A 15,144-nucleotide genomic window follows, 5' to 3' on the forward strand; every position below is an offset into this window, starting at 1 on the left:
GTTAAATAGAAATTTAAAAAATATTTAAAAACACCCAATTCAAATTTATAGAAATGAAAGTTAGAATGTCTGAGGTGAAAAGTACACTGAGTGGGACTAAGAGCAGAAGAAAGATTAATGAATTTGAAGACATAACAATAGAAACTAGACAAAATGGAACACATGGAGAAAAAAGACTTAAAAAGCAAACAGGTCATCAGTGAGCTGTGGAAAAACTTAAAGTAGCCCAATACATGTGTAATTAGAGTCCCTGGCTGGCAGGGTGGGCAGAAAAATATCTGAAGAAATAATGGCAGAAAATTTCCCAATTTTAATGAGAACTATAAACCCACATTTCCAATAAGCTCAGCAAAACACAAGCAAAAGAAACATGAAGAAAATGACACAGAGACATATAATAATAAAACTGCTTAAAACATTCAGTAAAGGGTAAATCTTAGGAGCAGCCAGAGGAAGAAAAGACACAACCCACAGAGAGGAACAAAGACAAGAACAGCAGGCTTCTCATTGCAAACAGGCAAGTGAGAAGATAGTGGGGTGACATCTTTCAAGTACTAAAAGGGAAACATTCTCAATTCTATACTCAAAATAATTTTCAAGAATGAAGGCCAGGACTTCAGACATTGCTTACATCTCCCTCTATCATGCTCCACCTAAAATGAACCACCTGCCGTTCAAGGGCCTTTTTCCCTTTCTGAAGCCCTGCCCATCTCCCAAGTTTCAGCTCAAATGCCACCTTCTTCTTGAAACCTCTCTTGATTGCCCATTGGATTTTATTCTTACTTCTCTTAGGGTCTTACTATCCTTTGTTCTGTGATATGTGCTTGAGGATTTCCCCCTCCCACTAGCTGATGAGTTCCCTGAGGGCTCCTTTCTTGTTTTTCCTATCACCACAGTGTGCACCCACACTGCCTGGAACAGGCGCTTAGCATCTGTTATACTGACTTACATATTACCTAATCCCTGAAAGATTTCTTTTAAACTTCTTTCCAAGGTATTTCTGACGACTTAGAAGTACCTATTTATTCATTAACAAATACTTGATAAGTTGGGCCCTATGTTTATAAAAGGTAAGACAATCTCTGGGTACAAAAAGCTTGCAATATAGTTAATTAATATAATTTGTTGTTTATACAAGAGTTTTAAGTAAAATAATCTGGGTTTAATAAGAAGTAGATAGACTCTTGGTTAGAAACCCCCTGTGTCCAGGTCATGAGTATAATCATGCTCAGCATCTCCACTATTTCCTGGGTATACCTCCAACTGGAATTCCTTCCCTCCCAGACGCTGGTATTCAGTTGCCTCTTCAATATCTTCACTTGAACATCTAACAGAAATCTCAATGTCAACATACCCCAAACTGAACTCCTGATATTCCCCTCAAAATTATTCCATCTGCAGTTCTTCTATCTCATTAATGGCAATTCTATCTTTCCACTGCTTGGCCACTAACCCTGAAGTCACTGAACTCCTTTTATCCCCCCCCCATATTCAAGCTGTCAGCAAATTCCATCAGCGGGACATCAGACATATCTAGACACTGTCCATTTATCATTCTACTGTTACCACCCTGGCCTCAGCCACTGTCTTTTTTCACTGCAGTAGCTAAATAAATGGCCTCCCTGCTACCACTGCCCACCCTTCCCACACAGAGAGTCTAGTCCCATCATAGTGATCCTTTGAAAAGGCAGGTCAGATCATATCACTCCTCTGCCTAAAATCCTCCAAAGACTCCCCATAAAGGCCAATGTCTTCACAACAGCCTGCAAGGCCCTACTTGAACTGGTCCTCTTGTCTTTCCTTCCCCCAGTTATCCTCTCCCAGTCTTCTTGCTGTTCCTTGTGCTCTGGGGATACTCTCCTGTCTCAGGGTCTTTGCACTTGCTGTTCACTCTGCCTAAACAGCCCGCCCCTAGATTTCCACATGGCTCACTCCCTCACCTCCTTCAAGTTTTTGCTCAAATGTCACCTTCTTAGTGAGGCCTTCCCCACCCAGAAGACTTCCAGTTGCATCTTCCCCTTCCTGCTCCCTAGTCCTCAACGCTGCTTTATTGCTCTTCACAGCACTCATCACTTTCTAATATTGCAGATAATTTACTTACTTTGGTTCTTGTCGGCTCCTCCCCCCTTCCCCCACTGAACATAAACCCCAACAGGACAGGGATTTGCATGGTTTGTTCATACTGTTTCTTGTGCACCCACAGTTGTGCCTGTGATATAGTAGGTGCTCAGTAACTACATGCCGAAACTAACACACACCTCCAAAACTCTTAGTATGAAAAGGAACTAGGTTCAGAGACTGTCAGATACCTTAGTCTATATTTGCCCTTGCTGAGTTGTGGATGCATTTTATGAGTGAAGAGGTATTCATCAAATACCTCACTAGAGGTCTAGCGAAGAGTGGAGATATATTTAAAGAGACAAGGTGACCAAAGATGACAAATTAGAGACCAAAACTGTACACAAACAAAGTTTTAGTTATGCGATACAGACAGTAAGTGCAGAAAAGATTAGAGGTGGAAGAGATGAGTGTTTTGAAGTGAGCTAAGAATCACTTGTCTCCCCCAGGTCTCTAATGGAGTTTTCTGAAGCAGGAGTACTGCTGGAATAATCTCTCACTAACTGTTAATAACAATATTTTGTGCTCACATTGTTTCCTACAACAAGCATCTTCAGTTAATTTTTGATTTTTATCTAAGCATTCTTATCTTCACCTTATAGTCAGAAAAGTATACATAAACCACAGTTAAGTAACTTGTCCAATGTTGGGGGAATGGACAAAGAATTAATCCATTATCCCAAACTCTGCCCTTTGGCATTCTTTGTACATAGCAAAAACATTTGTGAAGATGTTTTGTCAACCTACTCCCTGCTCAGTCTCCTCCTTCCTCCGCTCAGAGAATAGCTACAAGTGGTTAGCCCAGAAAATATTTAGAGGAGGTCCTTGGGTTGAGATGCTCACCCACAAAATAATTGTTGATGATGTTAGCATCAGAACATTGGCTGGATGGAACTGTTGGTTTGACAAACATGCTGTTCCTATGGGGTTCAAAAAGATTTGGTCTATGAAAGGATAAATGCATGAGTTCACCTTGAACATGAATAAAATATTTGCAAATTATCCTTAGTATAATTAACGTCCCTAAATTCAATACCAAGCATATATATTGAACCCATGAACCATAAAAATGACTATCTGGGAAATAACATTCTTTCTAGAAGTCTGTGTGTTTCCCTTATGGCACCCGAGATGCCAGACCTTGGAGTTATTCTACAACCTGCCCTTTCTCTGGCAAGTTCTATTGATTCAATCTCCATTGTTTTAATTACAAGGCTTCAAAAGTCCCTGAAGCACAAAAAGGAAGGATTTGAGAAATAGTAAATATCAGTAACAACAAGCTAACATATATTGAGTTCTAGGCACCATGCTAAGGACTTCACATAGATTATTGAATTGAATCCTTATGATAACACCTAAGGTAGATACTACTGTCATTGCCTTCTTAAGAATGACGAAACTGAGATTCAGAGAGGTTGAGTGATCTGTTAAAGGTCACATAGCTAAGAGGGGAGCTAGGAGTAAACACACATAAAGGCTTTTGGGTCTGCCTTTTAATTTTTAGACTTGTAAAGACCTCTCTCATAGAGAAGACAGAATTCTTCTTGGAAGAAATGGGTTCTCCTTTCCTTGAATATTCTTTTACCCTTCAGTTTTCCTTCCCTCTTTTTCCTCTCATATTCAGTCTCAAAACAAATTTAGCATCCTCACTTCTAAACTAACCCACTTTAGGTTCCTCAATTCTGTCCATGATGCTACCATCTTTGGACGGATCTGGATCAGGTGGCTCCTTTCTCTTTCTTATATCCAATTAGTTCCCAACTTCAATGCATCCTTATTTCTTGGTATTTCTAGGATCTATATCTTCTCCATTTCTGATGCCATCACCTTAGCCAGACAGAACCATTTCCTGCCTGGACTAATGCAATAATTTCCTAACTTCCTTCCTGTCTCTTGTCTCTCCCCTGTGCAGTCCTTCCTGCATTGTACAGACAGACCTGTCCTATAAAACCACATTCTTCATGATTGCCCCTTGAAAAATTCTCCCAATTGCCCATCAGATTCATTCTCAACTTTTCAAAAGTAGAAATTCAAGGCTCTCTCTCATGTAGCCATCTTAATTCCTCTCCCACAGCCCAAACTCCCCAGTGCAGGAAAGCTTCTTGCTCTTCCAAGCCTTGTACTACGTTCATTCCTGTCCCTAGACCTTGGCTCAAGTTATTACCTGCACTTGGAATGATTTTCCCTCCTTGCCTGCTCAAATCTCACCAACCCTTCATTGCCCATTACAAGTTCTGTCTCCTCCATGAAACCTGCCTTCATCACTTTAGTGAGGATTGATTTTCTCTCTTTGTCACTGCCCTGACGCTTACTGTAAAGGATTTTTCTCTATAGGTCTTCCTGTTCACAGGGATTGATTCCAAGGTCCTCAAATGCCGCCTAAAGGGAGAAGGCCTTTTCTACCTTTGAGAGAAAGGATTCCAGACCCCAATCACACTAAGTTACTGAAAAACTGGGGAATTATTTTGCAGCTGCCAGCTCATCATTTTAGCTTGGGTACAGTTATCCACAATGCATTTCCAAGTCCTTCTCAGTTTTTACATACAGCCAATGCAGGATCTCCAAAGTTCCCAGCACTTTGATAAGCACAAGAAACTTTCTGAGTGGCAAGATGAAGGGGTTATTCTACCTATTGTGTTCAGAACAAATTGCATTTTAAGTGATCTTTAGTTGGCCTTGTTGTTTTAACTCTACCTTTCAGTAAAGAAAATTGTGTCTCAACTTTAGTCAGACTAGAAGTAAATTATATCTACTTAAAATATAGAGCTATTAAAACCCAAAGAGCTACATAAAAAAAAGCAACTGATGGGCTGAAAAATGCTCCCTTTGTAGAAGAATTACAACCTAAAATCATCATCTTGTTTTACACAACATGACCTTTAGTCTGTAGATAAAATGCATGTAAATGAAGCTTGAATGTCAACTAGATTTGGCCAAGGATTTTTTCTGGTGCGAGGGGAGGGAGGGAAGGAGAGTTTGAATAATGTAGATTTTTTTTTAAATGTCTTTTTTTCCAGATAAGTATGTTTTATCAGATATAAAGACTATTTTGATAGTTCTCACATAGGTACCTATATCCTAGAGAACATGAGACCCCTAAGAAGTAAATTGTTCTCCTTTCTTAGAAGTTTTTTGCTCTACCTTCCACTCACATTTTGTCAATTTTCCAAATGAAAGCACCCAAAACTTTTTTCAGGACTGCCACCAACAGGAATCAGCAGGAGTTAACAACAGCTACGCCAGTCAGAAATGGGGTGAATGTGACTCTCTTCTAGTGGGTGTCAAACCTCGTCATCAGTGGCCATGAAGAAGGGGTGAGGCCCCAGGAAAGCCTGAACTGTTGAAGAAGCCTTGTTCCCATATCAAGGCTAATTCTGTTTTGTTTTCAATGACAAGATGATTTAGGTTGGTGTGATGCGCCACCCTAGGCTTCAAAAGGCCAAATATGATCCTGAAGCAGCAGCTGATAAAAGCACATATGATCAGACAACTTGGCATTCTGAAGAAAGTGGAGATGAAGAGTAAACCCAGAAACAAGATACTGAGGGCTTTGGACAAGGAGGGCTGCATGATAAAGTCATAGTGATTAATCTCAGTAACAGCAACAATGAACACTTACTGGAAATCTGACTATACCAGGCACTGTCCTTTACCTACATTATTTCCCTTAAACCTCCTAACAGCCCTATGAGGTGCATACTATTATCTTAATCTTACAGAGGAGGAAACTGAGGGTTGGGGAAATTAAAAGACTTGCCCAAGGTCGCCCAGCTACCAAGCTGTGGGCCCGGGATGAGAATCCATCTGACTCGTGGGTCAGACGACTGCCACAACATACCTCAGGGAAGCATCAGGGAGAGAGAATTGGGCTGCAAACCTGACTGTGAAGAAGGAATCCCAGGTCTCTCAAGTTAAGGGCAGGAGCACAATGGCTGAAGATGGCAGTAGCGCCATGTGGAGGTGAGCTTGGAACAGCCAAAGATGGATCCTGAGACACGGGCTTTACAGAGGATGAACAGCCCCTTGGCATTGGAAGACCCGTGATCTGAGCAGTTGTTCTGCAACTCACCCAGACAGGGCTCTCCGCCCAAGGATCTCTCAGCCTGTCATCTAGTGGGCAGTGGTACAAAATGACAGGCAGGTCTGAGGGATTCTGCTGTCTCCCCAGAGTGGAGTGGCACTTTTCCAGGGGGGGACCATGACTTTGAGTTCATTTTATCCTTGGCACAGTGGCAGTGAAGGTTGAAGGAAAAGCAGGGAAACAGCAGAAAAAGATGAGAGTGGACAATTCACCAGGCCCAAGCAGGTCCATCCTGCTCAGGCTGTAAAGGCTCAGCAGCAGGCTTGTTCCTGTTGCCCTCACCTCTGCTGCTTTGGCTAGAAAGAAGCTAGGATCTTTTGAATAGCCACAGGACCTGAGAGCAGGTCCAAATGGTTTAATGCCTTTCATGGGGTCAACACAACTCCCCTGTCCCTACGGGTCCAGATGCTCAGTCTTGACCCATTTGTTTCTCACATAAATCCTTAGAGAATCATGACAACTGTACATCTACACTGAATGCTTTATTTTCATGTGTGCAAAATATGTGTCAATGAAGAAAGTGTCTGAAGGATGTAGCTAAGGGGCCAACTCTCTCCTGTCTTCCTCACATACCATCATGACCTGATACGTGAGTGAAGTTTACGGGTGTGTTCACCGTACCAATACCAGACACAGTCTTAGCAGAGATGTAGCTTCAAATTCTCTCTTACCCTTGATATCTGGAAATGGCTTCTAACATGCAAATTAACCCCACAGTGTCAGGTGTGACATCCCAAGTGCCCACATGCACATGCTGCTATGAGGAAGGCCACGGAAACCCACCTCCCAGTCTCTCCGTGTGGGTTATTACTTTGGCTGCCCAGTCTTTTTTTGTTCTGCTCTATTAGGCCTCTGAGCTCTCATTAGGGTCCACTTCATGTGACAGGACCTAATGGGGTATATGTTTCTCCCCTTCAACTGAAGAGAATAGATGGGGTGTGAAACAAGGCCTAGATATGGGGTTAAATGGCTGGCTAAAAGCTGTCCTAACACTGACTGCTCTTGACTTGGGAAGTCAGCTTATGGGGAGCAAAGGCTTAAGGGCTGGCTCAGCCCCACAGCCTCCCTCTAGAGTGAAACCACAGTCTCAGGGCAGCTCTGTCCTGGGCTCTGTTTCCTTGTGGGAGGTCTTAAACTCCAGGGTTAACCCTATGCTAGAAGAACCCTGATTTTACTAAATTAGCTCTCCAAAGGAACCATCCCTAGCACCCCTCCGTTCCCATGGACCACTGTCTAAATAAGAGGTTGGCAAAGTTTTCTGCAAAGGACAAGGCAGAAAATATATTAGGCTTCGTGGGCCGTATGGTCTCTGGCACAACTACGCAGTTCTCCGGTTGTCATGTGTCAAGCAGCCACAGACAATACATAAACAAGTGGGCATGGATGTATTCCAGTAAAACTGTATTTATGGTTACTGAAACCTGAATTTCATATAATGCTCAGATGTCGTGAAATATTATTCCTCTTTTTATTTTTTTTCCTATCCATTTATAAATTTAAAAATCATTCTTAAGTCATGGGCTGCACAAAAACAAGTAGCAGGCTTGATCTGACCTGAGGCCATAGTTTGTTAACCCCTGGTCTAAATCCTCAGCTTTTACACCCTGGAAGTGACTCAGTTCGAGTGGGAAAGGCAGGGGTTACCTTCCTTTCCTTCAAGGAAACATAGCATCCATACAAACAGAAGTTGTAACTACAGGTAATGTAATTTTTGTCCCCTGTAAACAAGATAATGCATAGATCCATATAAGTGTACCTCATAGCAGTCATCATGAAAAGTTCTGTTTGCTATAATGCATTACTGCTTAACATAGCTGGAATCTCCTCCTTGAGAATGACCTTCAGAACACATGTTTGTGAAAAGCCAGAGTGACAGGAAATCTCCATCCTCCGAAGGTGGAGTTAATGTTTAGAGACAGCCAGAAACAAAACAAAATGAAACAAACCAAACCAAACTGAATGCAAAAAACCATCTCCATTTAACCACCAATAATGATAACAATGGCCTAGATACCACTATCCTTTCAGAACCAGGCTGGGAAATCAGTGGTGGGGGTGGAGGTTGTGCTGGAACTAAATAAAGCCATTTTTGTTCAAAACTACTCATTATTATGAGGTGAGCCTGCTGCAAACTAAGCTTGGAAGTCCTAACATGGCCCCTAACAATGTGAGTGTTGTTTGCCCAACACACTGCCAGTCAATTCAAAAACATTTTGAGGGAATTTTTGTCAATACTTCAAAGCCAAGAGATTTCACATAAAAAGTCAGATTTTTTACTTTTACTGACAAAATCAAAAGATCAGGCACACTGGGCTCTCGTTCTCATACAGCAGCCACAGCAAAAGCCTCCCCTATAGACACAGCACATGAACCTTGGGCTGGAGCAGTCCCTACCATGCCCTATGGCCCCCAGCCCAGGGGCAGCTGCCATGTAACCTTGTGCTTATGGCCTTTTCACTCACGATAAGAGTAACACAATCACATGGTTCAAAAGTCAAAATGATGCACAAAGCTATGCAGTGAATGGCTCATTCCCACCTCATCCCCACCCTCCCTAATACTTTTGTTAACTTCATTTATTTTTCCCCCTTCTTCCTTACACTTTTGTCACTTAAAATATATCCTGGGGATTGTTCCCATAGCAGAACACAGAGAATTTACTTATTCTTGTTTTACAGCTACCTCGTATCCCAGTGGATGTATAGGTCAGTTTATTTAACTAGTCCTGTAGTGGACACAGGTTAATAGTCTTTTCTTTTTACAAATATTCTGCAATGAATAACTATGTGCATACGTCATTTCAGAGGTGATAAAGTCTGTTGTGCAGGATAAATTCCCACAAGCAAGATTACTGGGTCAGAGGGTAAATGGGTTTGTAATCCAAAGGTATTGCCAAATTGGCTTCCATATGGGTTGTAGCATTTTGCACTCTAAACAGCAATGCAAGAGCATGTCTGTTTCCCTTCAGTTTCCCCAACAGAATATGTCGACAAACTTTTGCAGTTGTCATTCTGACAGGTAAAAATTATATTTCAGAGCAGTTGTAATTTGCGTTTTTGAATCAAGAGTTCTTTTCCTATGTTTTTAAGAGAAATTTGTATTTCTTTTCCTGAGAACTATCTGTTCCATACTCCTACTGAATTCCTATTTCTGTTGCAGATTTCCCTATTAAATTCTTATCTTTTTAAATCAACTTCTAGAACTGCTATATATATTCAGAAGAGTAGCCCTGTACCTATGATATGAGCTGCAAATATTTCTTTCCAGTTTGTCATTTATCTTTTGCCTCTGTTTATGGTGTATGCGTTTGTTTTTATTGTTTGTGATGCAGTTTTGTTGTTGTGTGTGCTTTTTAAATGTGGTTAAATTTACTTATTTATTGTTTGCTTCAGGCTTTTGAGTTATAGTTTGAAAGAAAGGTATTCCCCATTCCAAAATTAAAAATGAATTTACTCATATTTTCTTCTAGCAATTTTAGAGTTTCATTTTCTAAATGTAAATCTTTGATCCATTTAAAGCTTGTTAAGGTGCACATTGTGAGAAGTAAAACTTTCTTGGGTGCTCGACCTAAGATTTCAGGGAGGATGATAAAGCTACCAGAACATCAATAAGAGTGAGACCTGAAGAATGGGTGAGAGAGAGCAGCTGATGAGAGGAAGGGGGAGAAGAGGGGTGGTGAGGGAGCGGAGACTAAACAGAAGCAGCATCTCCTGCAGGAGTTCCTGGCAGATGGGTTCCATTACTCACTGGTACCCAGGGCCCCTTTTTTTACTTTTCTCCAAAGTACCCACTTACTTTTAAAGATTTAATGTGTTTGGCTGTACCAAACTAACTGTACTTAAGTAATAATTAGTTATGTTGCCCTTTTAACAAGGTCATTTACAGCTGCCAATCAGTTTCCGGTCAGACTGTGCTAACCAGAATGACCACGCTGAGTTGATGTACTTTCAGCCAAAAGCACAGAACTTAGAAGTGTCAGTTGGCTTAAGAAGGCTCATCTTGGATAAATGAGCCATTTTGGAAGACTTTTTGGAATGCTGAAATTAGTCTGCGTACAGCTTACTTCTTTGTTCCTAGAACTTTAAGGACATGGGACTTCTGATTTCACCCTCATTCAAGACCTACTGGTGCTATATAAAAGGGCAAGGGAAAGTGTAGACTTCAACCTTCAGAAGTGGGCACATTGAACTCCATACTGTACACTAAATAGTTCTCTTAGCAGCTTTTCTACTCAAGGTGCCCTGAGAAAGTTCTTAAAAATTGTTTCCTCATGTGAATAATGCTCTGTTCTGAGAAAAACAGAGAGTAAAAATGAGAAAAATCTGCAAAGGTGAATGGTGAGAGTGTTGCTAAAATAAAGTATGTAAAGGGCTTTTCACCAATTAAGTTGGTTCCTCTGCCCAAAGTAGAGGCCTCAAGGGAGAACTGATGAGAGTGAGATGCTTAACACAGCTGACCTTCATCGGGAAGGCATGCCAAGGTCCTTTGTGTTGGTGAGTGGGCACCACCCTTATCAATTAATTCAGAATCTCAGGGAGGTGGGGCCTAGGCATCAGTCATGTTTAAACTCCCCATATGATTTCAATGTGCAACCACTGCTCTGGAACGGTGTTATTCAAAGTGTTTTTCTCAGACCAGCGGCACTGATGTCAGCGGGAACTTGCTACAAATGCAGAAGCTCGGGGCCCAACTTAGACCTTCTGAATCAGAATCTGTATTTTAACAAGATCCCCAAAATATTCACATGCACATTAAAGAAGCCATGGTCTAGAGGAGCTTTTCTCAAAGTGTGGCACCTAGACCACCTGTATCAAACTCATCAAGGGGTTGGGAAGGTGGGGGAAATGGGGATCAGGAAGGAAGCCGATTCTGGAGATTATAATTCTACAAATCTGAGGGTGGGGCCCTGAAATCTGCATTTTTAATATGTTCCCAGGTGATCCCTAAGCCTACTGTTTGAGAACTACTCCCAAGAGGAATATGATAGTGGCTTTCTCCTGGCCTGCATAGAAAGTCCCTCAGTGACTCCAAAAGGTCAAAGCACACCCATTGCAAGTGGAAGATGAGTTGGGGATAATCTACAAGTGCTTCTCAGCTTGACAAATGTAATGTTTCTGCTGACTTGCAACAGAGCAGGTGGTGGTAGTTAAATCAGCTTTCATACTGACACAGAAATGAGTCTCTGCGTTCTCTTGGGTTAGCGACTGAACAGGATGCAATTTGGATACATAAGCCTCTACCTTAAAAGCAGGATTAAAAATATAAAATGTTGATGTTCAGATGCATCCTTCTCAGACGATTTCAAAACCCCCTCAAAATGCGTGGTGGAGAGCCAAGAAAGAGCGAATTCTCTTAAGGAGATTTCTTCATTTTACAGAGCTCTTTTTTTCGAAATTTTTGCTTGGGCCCAGATTTCTAAATGATAACGTGGGTAAAAACTGAATCCAGGAATGGAAAATGTGATCTTTCTCAAAAGATGTGCTTGAAGTGTGTAGTACTTCCATGTAGTTTTACTTTATCTTTTTTATATAAAATACTCCTTGATTGATTGATTGATTTTTGGCTGTGTTGGGTCCCTGCCGCTGCCCATGGGCCCTCTCCAGCCGCGGCGAGCCGGGGCCACTCTCAGCCGCGGTGCTCGGGCCCCTCATTGCAGGGTCCCCTGCCGCCGCAGAGCATGGGCTCCAGGCACGCGGGCCTCAGCAGTTGTGGCTCCCAGGCTCACTAGTTGTGGCTCACGCGGGGGGCTCCAGAGCGCAGGCTCAGCAGCCGTGGTGCAGGGGCCCAGACGCTATGCCGCATGTGGGATCCTGCCGGACCAGGACTCGAACTCTTCCCCCACCCTCCTCCTCCCCTCCCCCCTCGCATTGGCAGGCGGACTCCCAACCACTGGGCCACCAGGGAAGTCCTCCATGTAGTTTTAAAAGCACTTCAGCTCATGTAAGATATTTTTAAACTTCTATAACAGGTTTAAGTGGATTTATCTTCAAATACCTAGGATTCCAAATATGGCTCACACTTGACTTGAGGTGACAGAACTGAAATCTTTGTAATTTTAAAGTGAAATAAGACCATAGTGGTTGTAACGGATAATGAAATGAAATGGGGAACTGCAATGTGATCTAAATGTATAATTACTGAGTTGAAATCAGCAAAAGCAAAGAAAGTCAACACTAGAAAAAAGATTTCTGAGGCTTTGCTTTAAATACTTTTTTTAACAGCAGTGTTTCTTAAACCTTCTGGGGGTAGTGCAATGGAGCCCCTTTGAAAATCTAACGAAAAGCAATGGACTCTCCCTAGATGCACGCGCCTGCGAGAGCACACGCTGACATTTTCTGAAGTTCCATAGACTTTTTAGAGCCCATATGATGAACCTCAGCTTTGGCGTTGCGTTTTAAGAAAATTGCTCTATGTTGATTTCCACTATTTGTAAGCACTTTAGACACAAGATTAAGTTTCTCCGTAGAAAGGTCGTGGGGTTGGTAAGATTAGGGCTGATTGTTTTCACTTAAACAGAGACTATTAGGTCGGCAGTCTTGTGCTGATGAGCCGAGGCCAGGTGAAACGCCAGACTACTAGATCGTGCCAGGGAAAGAATCCCTTTATTGAAGAAGCCTGCGCTCTCGCAGAAATGCTACCTCCGTGTTCTCAGGGGGCCCCTACGAATTGCACAGGCACAGCCCGGGGCTGCTGTGGCTCCTGGCACACCAGAAGGTGAAAACTTATGTCCAAAGTTAGGAAGCAGGCTCTTAAAAACACTGCCTACTCCCCTCATTTATCTGCAGACTGAACGACGTCAGAGGTGGAAGACTTACCCCTTCACTCCCTCCTCCATTTAACAATGAAGAAACTGACCCCAGAGGGTTAAGGTGCTTGCCAAGGTGACTTCCCCAGAAGGCTCACACCCAGGACCTCTCCCCACGACACCTTGCCATCTGGCCAGGGGAGGACAGGGCGTCTAGGGCTCTCTCCCCACACTGTACGCCGCCCACCCCGGCGGGGGCGTCAAGGGGAGCTGAGACCCCGCCTACCGGCACCATGGAGTAGGTCATCATCAACAGCATGTCGTGGCTCTGGGCGCGGATGTGCTGCGCCGGCTCCACGCCGTGGCTGCGCTTGTTGCGCGCGGCGCTCACAGGATCTGGCGGTGGTGCGGGCGCCCGGCGAGGTGCGTGACTCAGCTCCGCCAGGAAGGCGCGCAGGGCGCTGTCCTCGCGCTGCTCCCGGCCACACTGCGCCTCCAGCGCTCGCAGCGCCGCGCTCAGCCCGCGCCACTGGCACAGCGCGAACACCGTGCCCGCAGCATTGAGCGCCGAGAGCAGGGCCACGGCGGCCAGGGCGCCGCGCAGCCCCCAGCCCGCGCCCCCGCGGCCTCGCTCCGCGCCTCCGGCCATACTCTGTGCGCCTCGGGCCAGGTCGGGCAAGGCTCTGCCACCTTTCAACCCCGCAGCCTTTATACGCTGTGGGCAAGCTGTGGGCTGGTGGCAGCGCCGTGAGTCACGCCGCCCTTTGGCCTGGCTGGCGGGGCGGGTTGGGGACAGTAGTGGTGGCGCCCGAGCAGCCCGGAGGGACAGGCAGGCGGAGAGGGGGAGAGGAGCGAGTGGAGACAGTCCGCGGAGGGGGGCAGGGCTCACGCTCCTGGTGCCCGGCCAAGCAAACCAGCAAACCCGTCTCTCCTTCCTTTTCCCCCGCTGCCCTGCGCGTGGGCATTGCCGTGGCCCAGACGGGCAGAACGAGGGTCAGACTGAGGGGGAGAGCAGGAATTCTTATGGCCTGAGAAGTCGCTGGGTTCCACCCCCTCCTCCCCCCACACTGCCCTCTCTGGAGAAAAGGATCAGCATGCCCAGATGCCAAGGCATGTGCCCACTGTCCCTGGGAGGTCTGCTGCTGGGCTGGGTCCCAGGCTGCCTATCATTCCTCCCCAGGGTCATAAGGCCTCATGTGGCCACTGAAGACCCCACTCGATCTTTCCTAGGAAGGGAATGGCTAGAGACAGGGAAACAGCTGGCATTGGAGGGTTAAAAAAGCCACCCATCCAGAAAAGCCCAGCCCTGCATGACAAGCAGGAATCATCTGTGAAGGGAGATTATTCAGGATGTGACAGGCCAAGAACTCTCCCATGAGACCCATATCTGGGAGGTAGCAAGGTGATGAGAAAAAAACCTCCAGAGTGGAAATCAGGAGAACTGGTTCTAACCCTATCATGCTGCTAGCCAGCTGGGGGGCTTTGACATGTCCCAAGACCACTCTGGACTGATTTTGAGGTGCTTTCTGGCTGAAGGGTTGGGACTCTGGGTCCCTGCTGGACCTTACCTTACTTAGCCTGTCTTACTTGAGGGGGCAGTTGCCTCATACCTCCTGGCTACCCCTTCACAGCCCCCACCATTTCCTGTTAGCTCATTTGCTTGCTGTGCCTCAAGGGCCACTGTCCCCCCCTCCCCCAAGTGACTGAGGTCACTTCTCAGTCTCCTCCAAGGACCTCTTCATCCCTATTTTTCTCAGCTTTCTCTAGAATGGCTCTGCCTCCCTGGGGCCCCAGGGCCTGCAGGAGGCCCTGGTGGTGTGGGAAGCCACAACTAGAAGACAAGATTGCGGTTTCCACAGCCCATTATCTCAGAGAAGGAGGTGGCTCCCTGCCACTGAGCCAGCTGGAGCTTCAAGGTTCTGTGTCAAGGTCTGGACTCCTGAGTTTTAATTGGGACATTGACCAACTTGCATATTCTTAAAAGAACATCCAGGATGAGGAATCAGGAAAGCATGAAGGCCCAAGTGGTTCACAAAGGACCTCAACTATGGGGACATGATGTCTGGGAGGGGATGGGGGTGATACAGAAAATGTTGTCCAGTTCCTCCCAACTCCAACATATTATGACCTATTGGAAGAACTGCCATGTGCCCTCATCTCTTTTCATCTAGGCATAGGATGCCAACTGTCAGGCTTAGGA

The 15,144-nt window shown here is 44.8% G+C and overlaps 1 protein-coding gene across 1 annotated transcript in view; it reads right to left on the minus strand.

The window, feature by feature from the left end:
* The window catches only part of GLDN (gliomedin), a 68,153-nt gene extending 54,531 nt beyond the window's left edge, over positions 1-13,622 (minus strand). Inside the window, exon 1 of the mRNA XM_032624851.1 lies at positions 13,231-13,622. Coding sequence (XP_032480742.1) covers positions 13,231-13,593 — 363 coding nt within the window. The 5' untranslated portion in view covers positions 13,594-13,622. The remainder of the gene's footprint in view (positions 1-13,230) is intronic.
* Between the last annotated feature and the right edge of the window lie 1,522 nt (positions 13,623-15,144).

The sequence above is a fragment of the Phocoena sinus genome, chromosome 2 (genome assembly GCF_008692025.1).
Source record: "Phocoena sinus isolate mPhoSin1 chromosome 2, mPhoSin1.pri, whole genome shotgun sequence".
Classification (NCBI taxonomy): Eukaryota; Metazoa; Chordata; class Mammalia; order Artiodactyla; family Phocoenidae; genus Phocoena; species Phocoena sinus.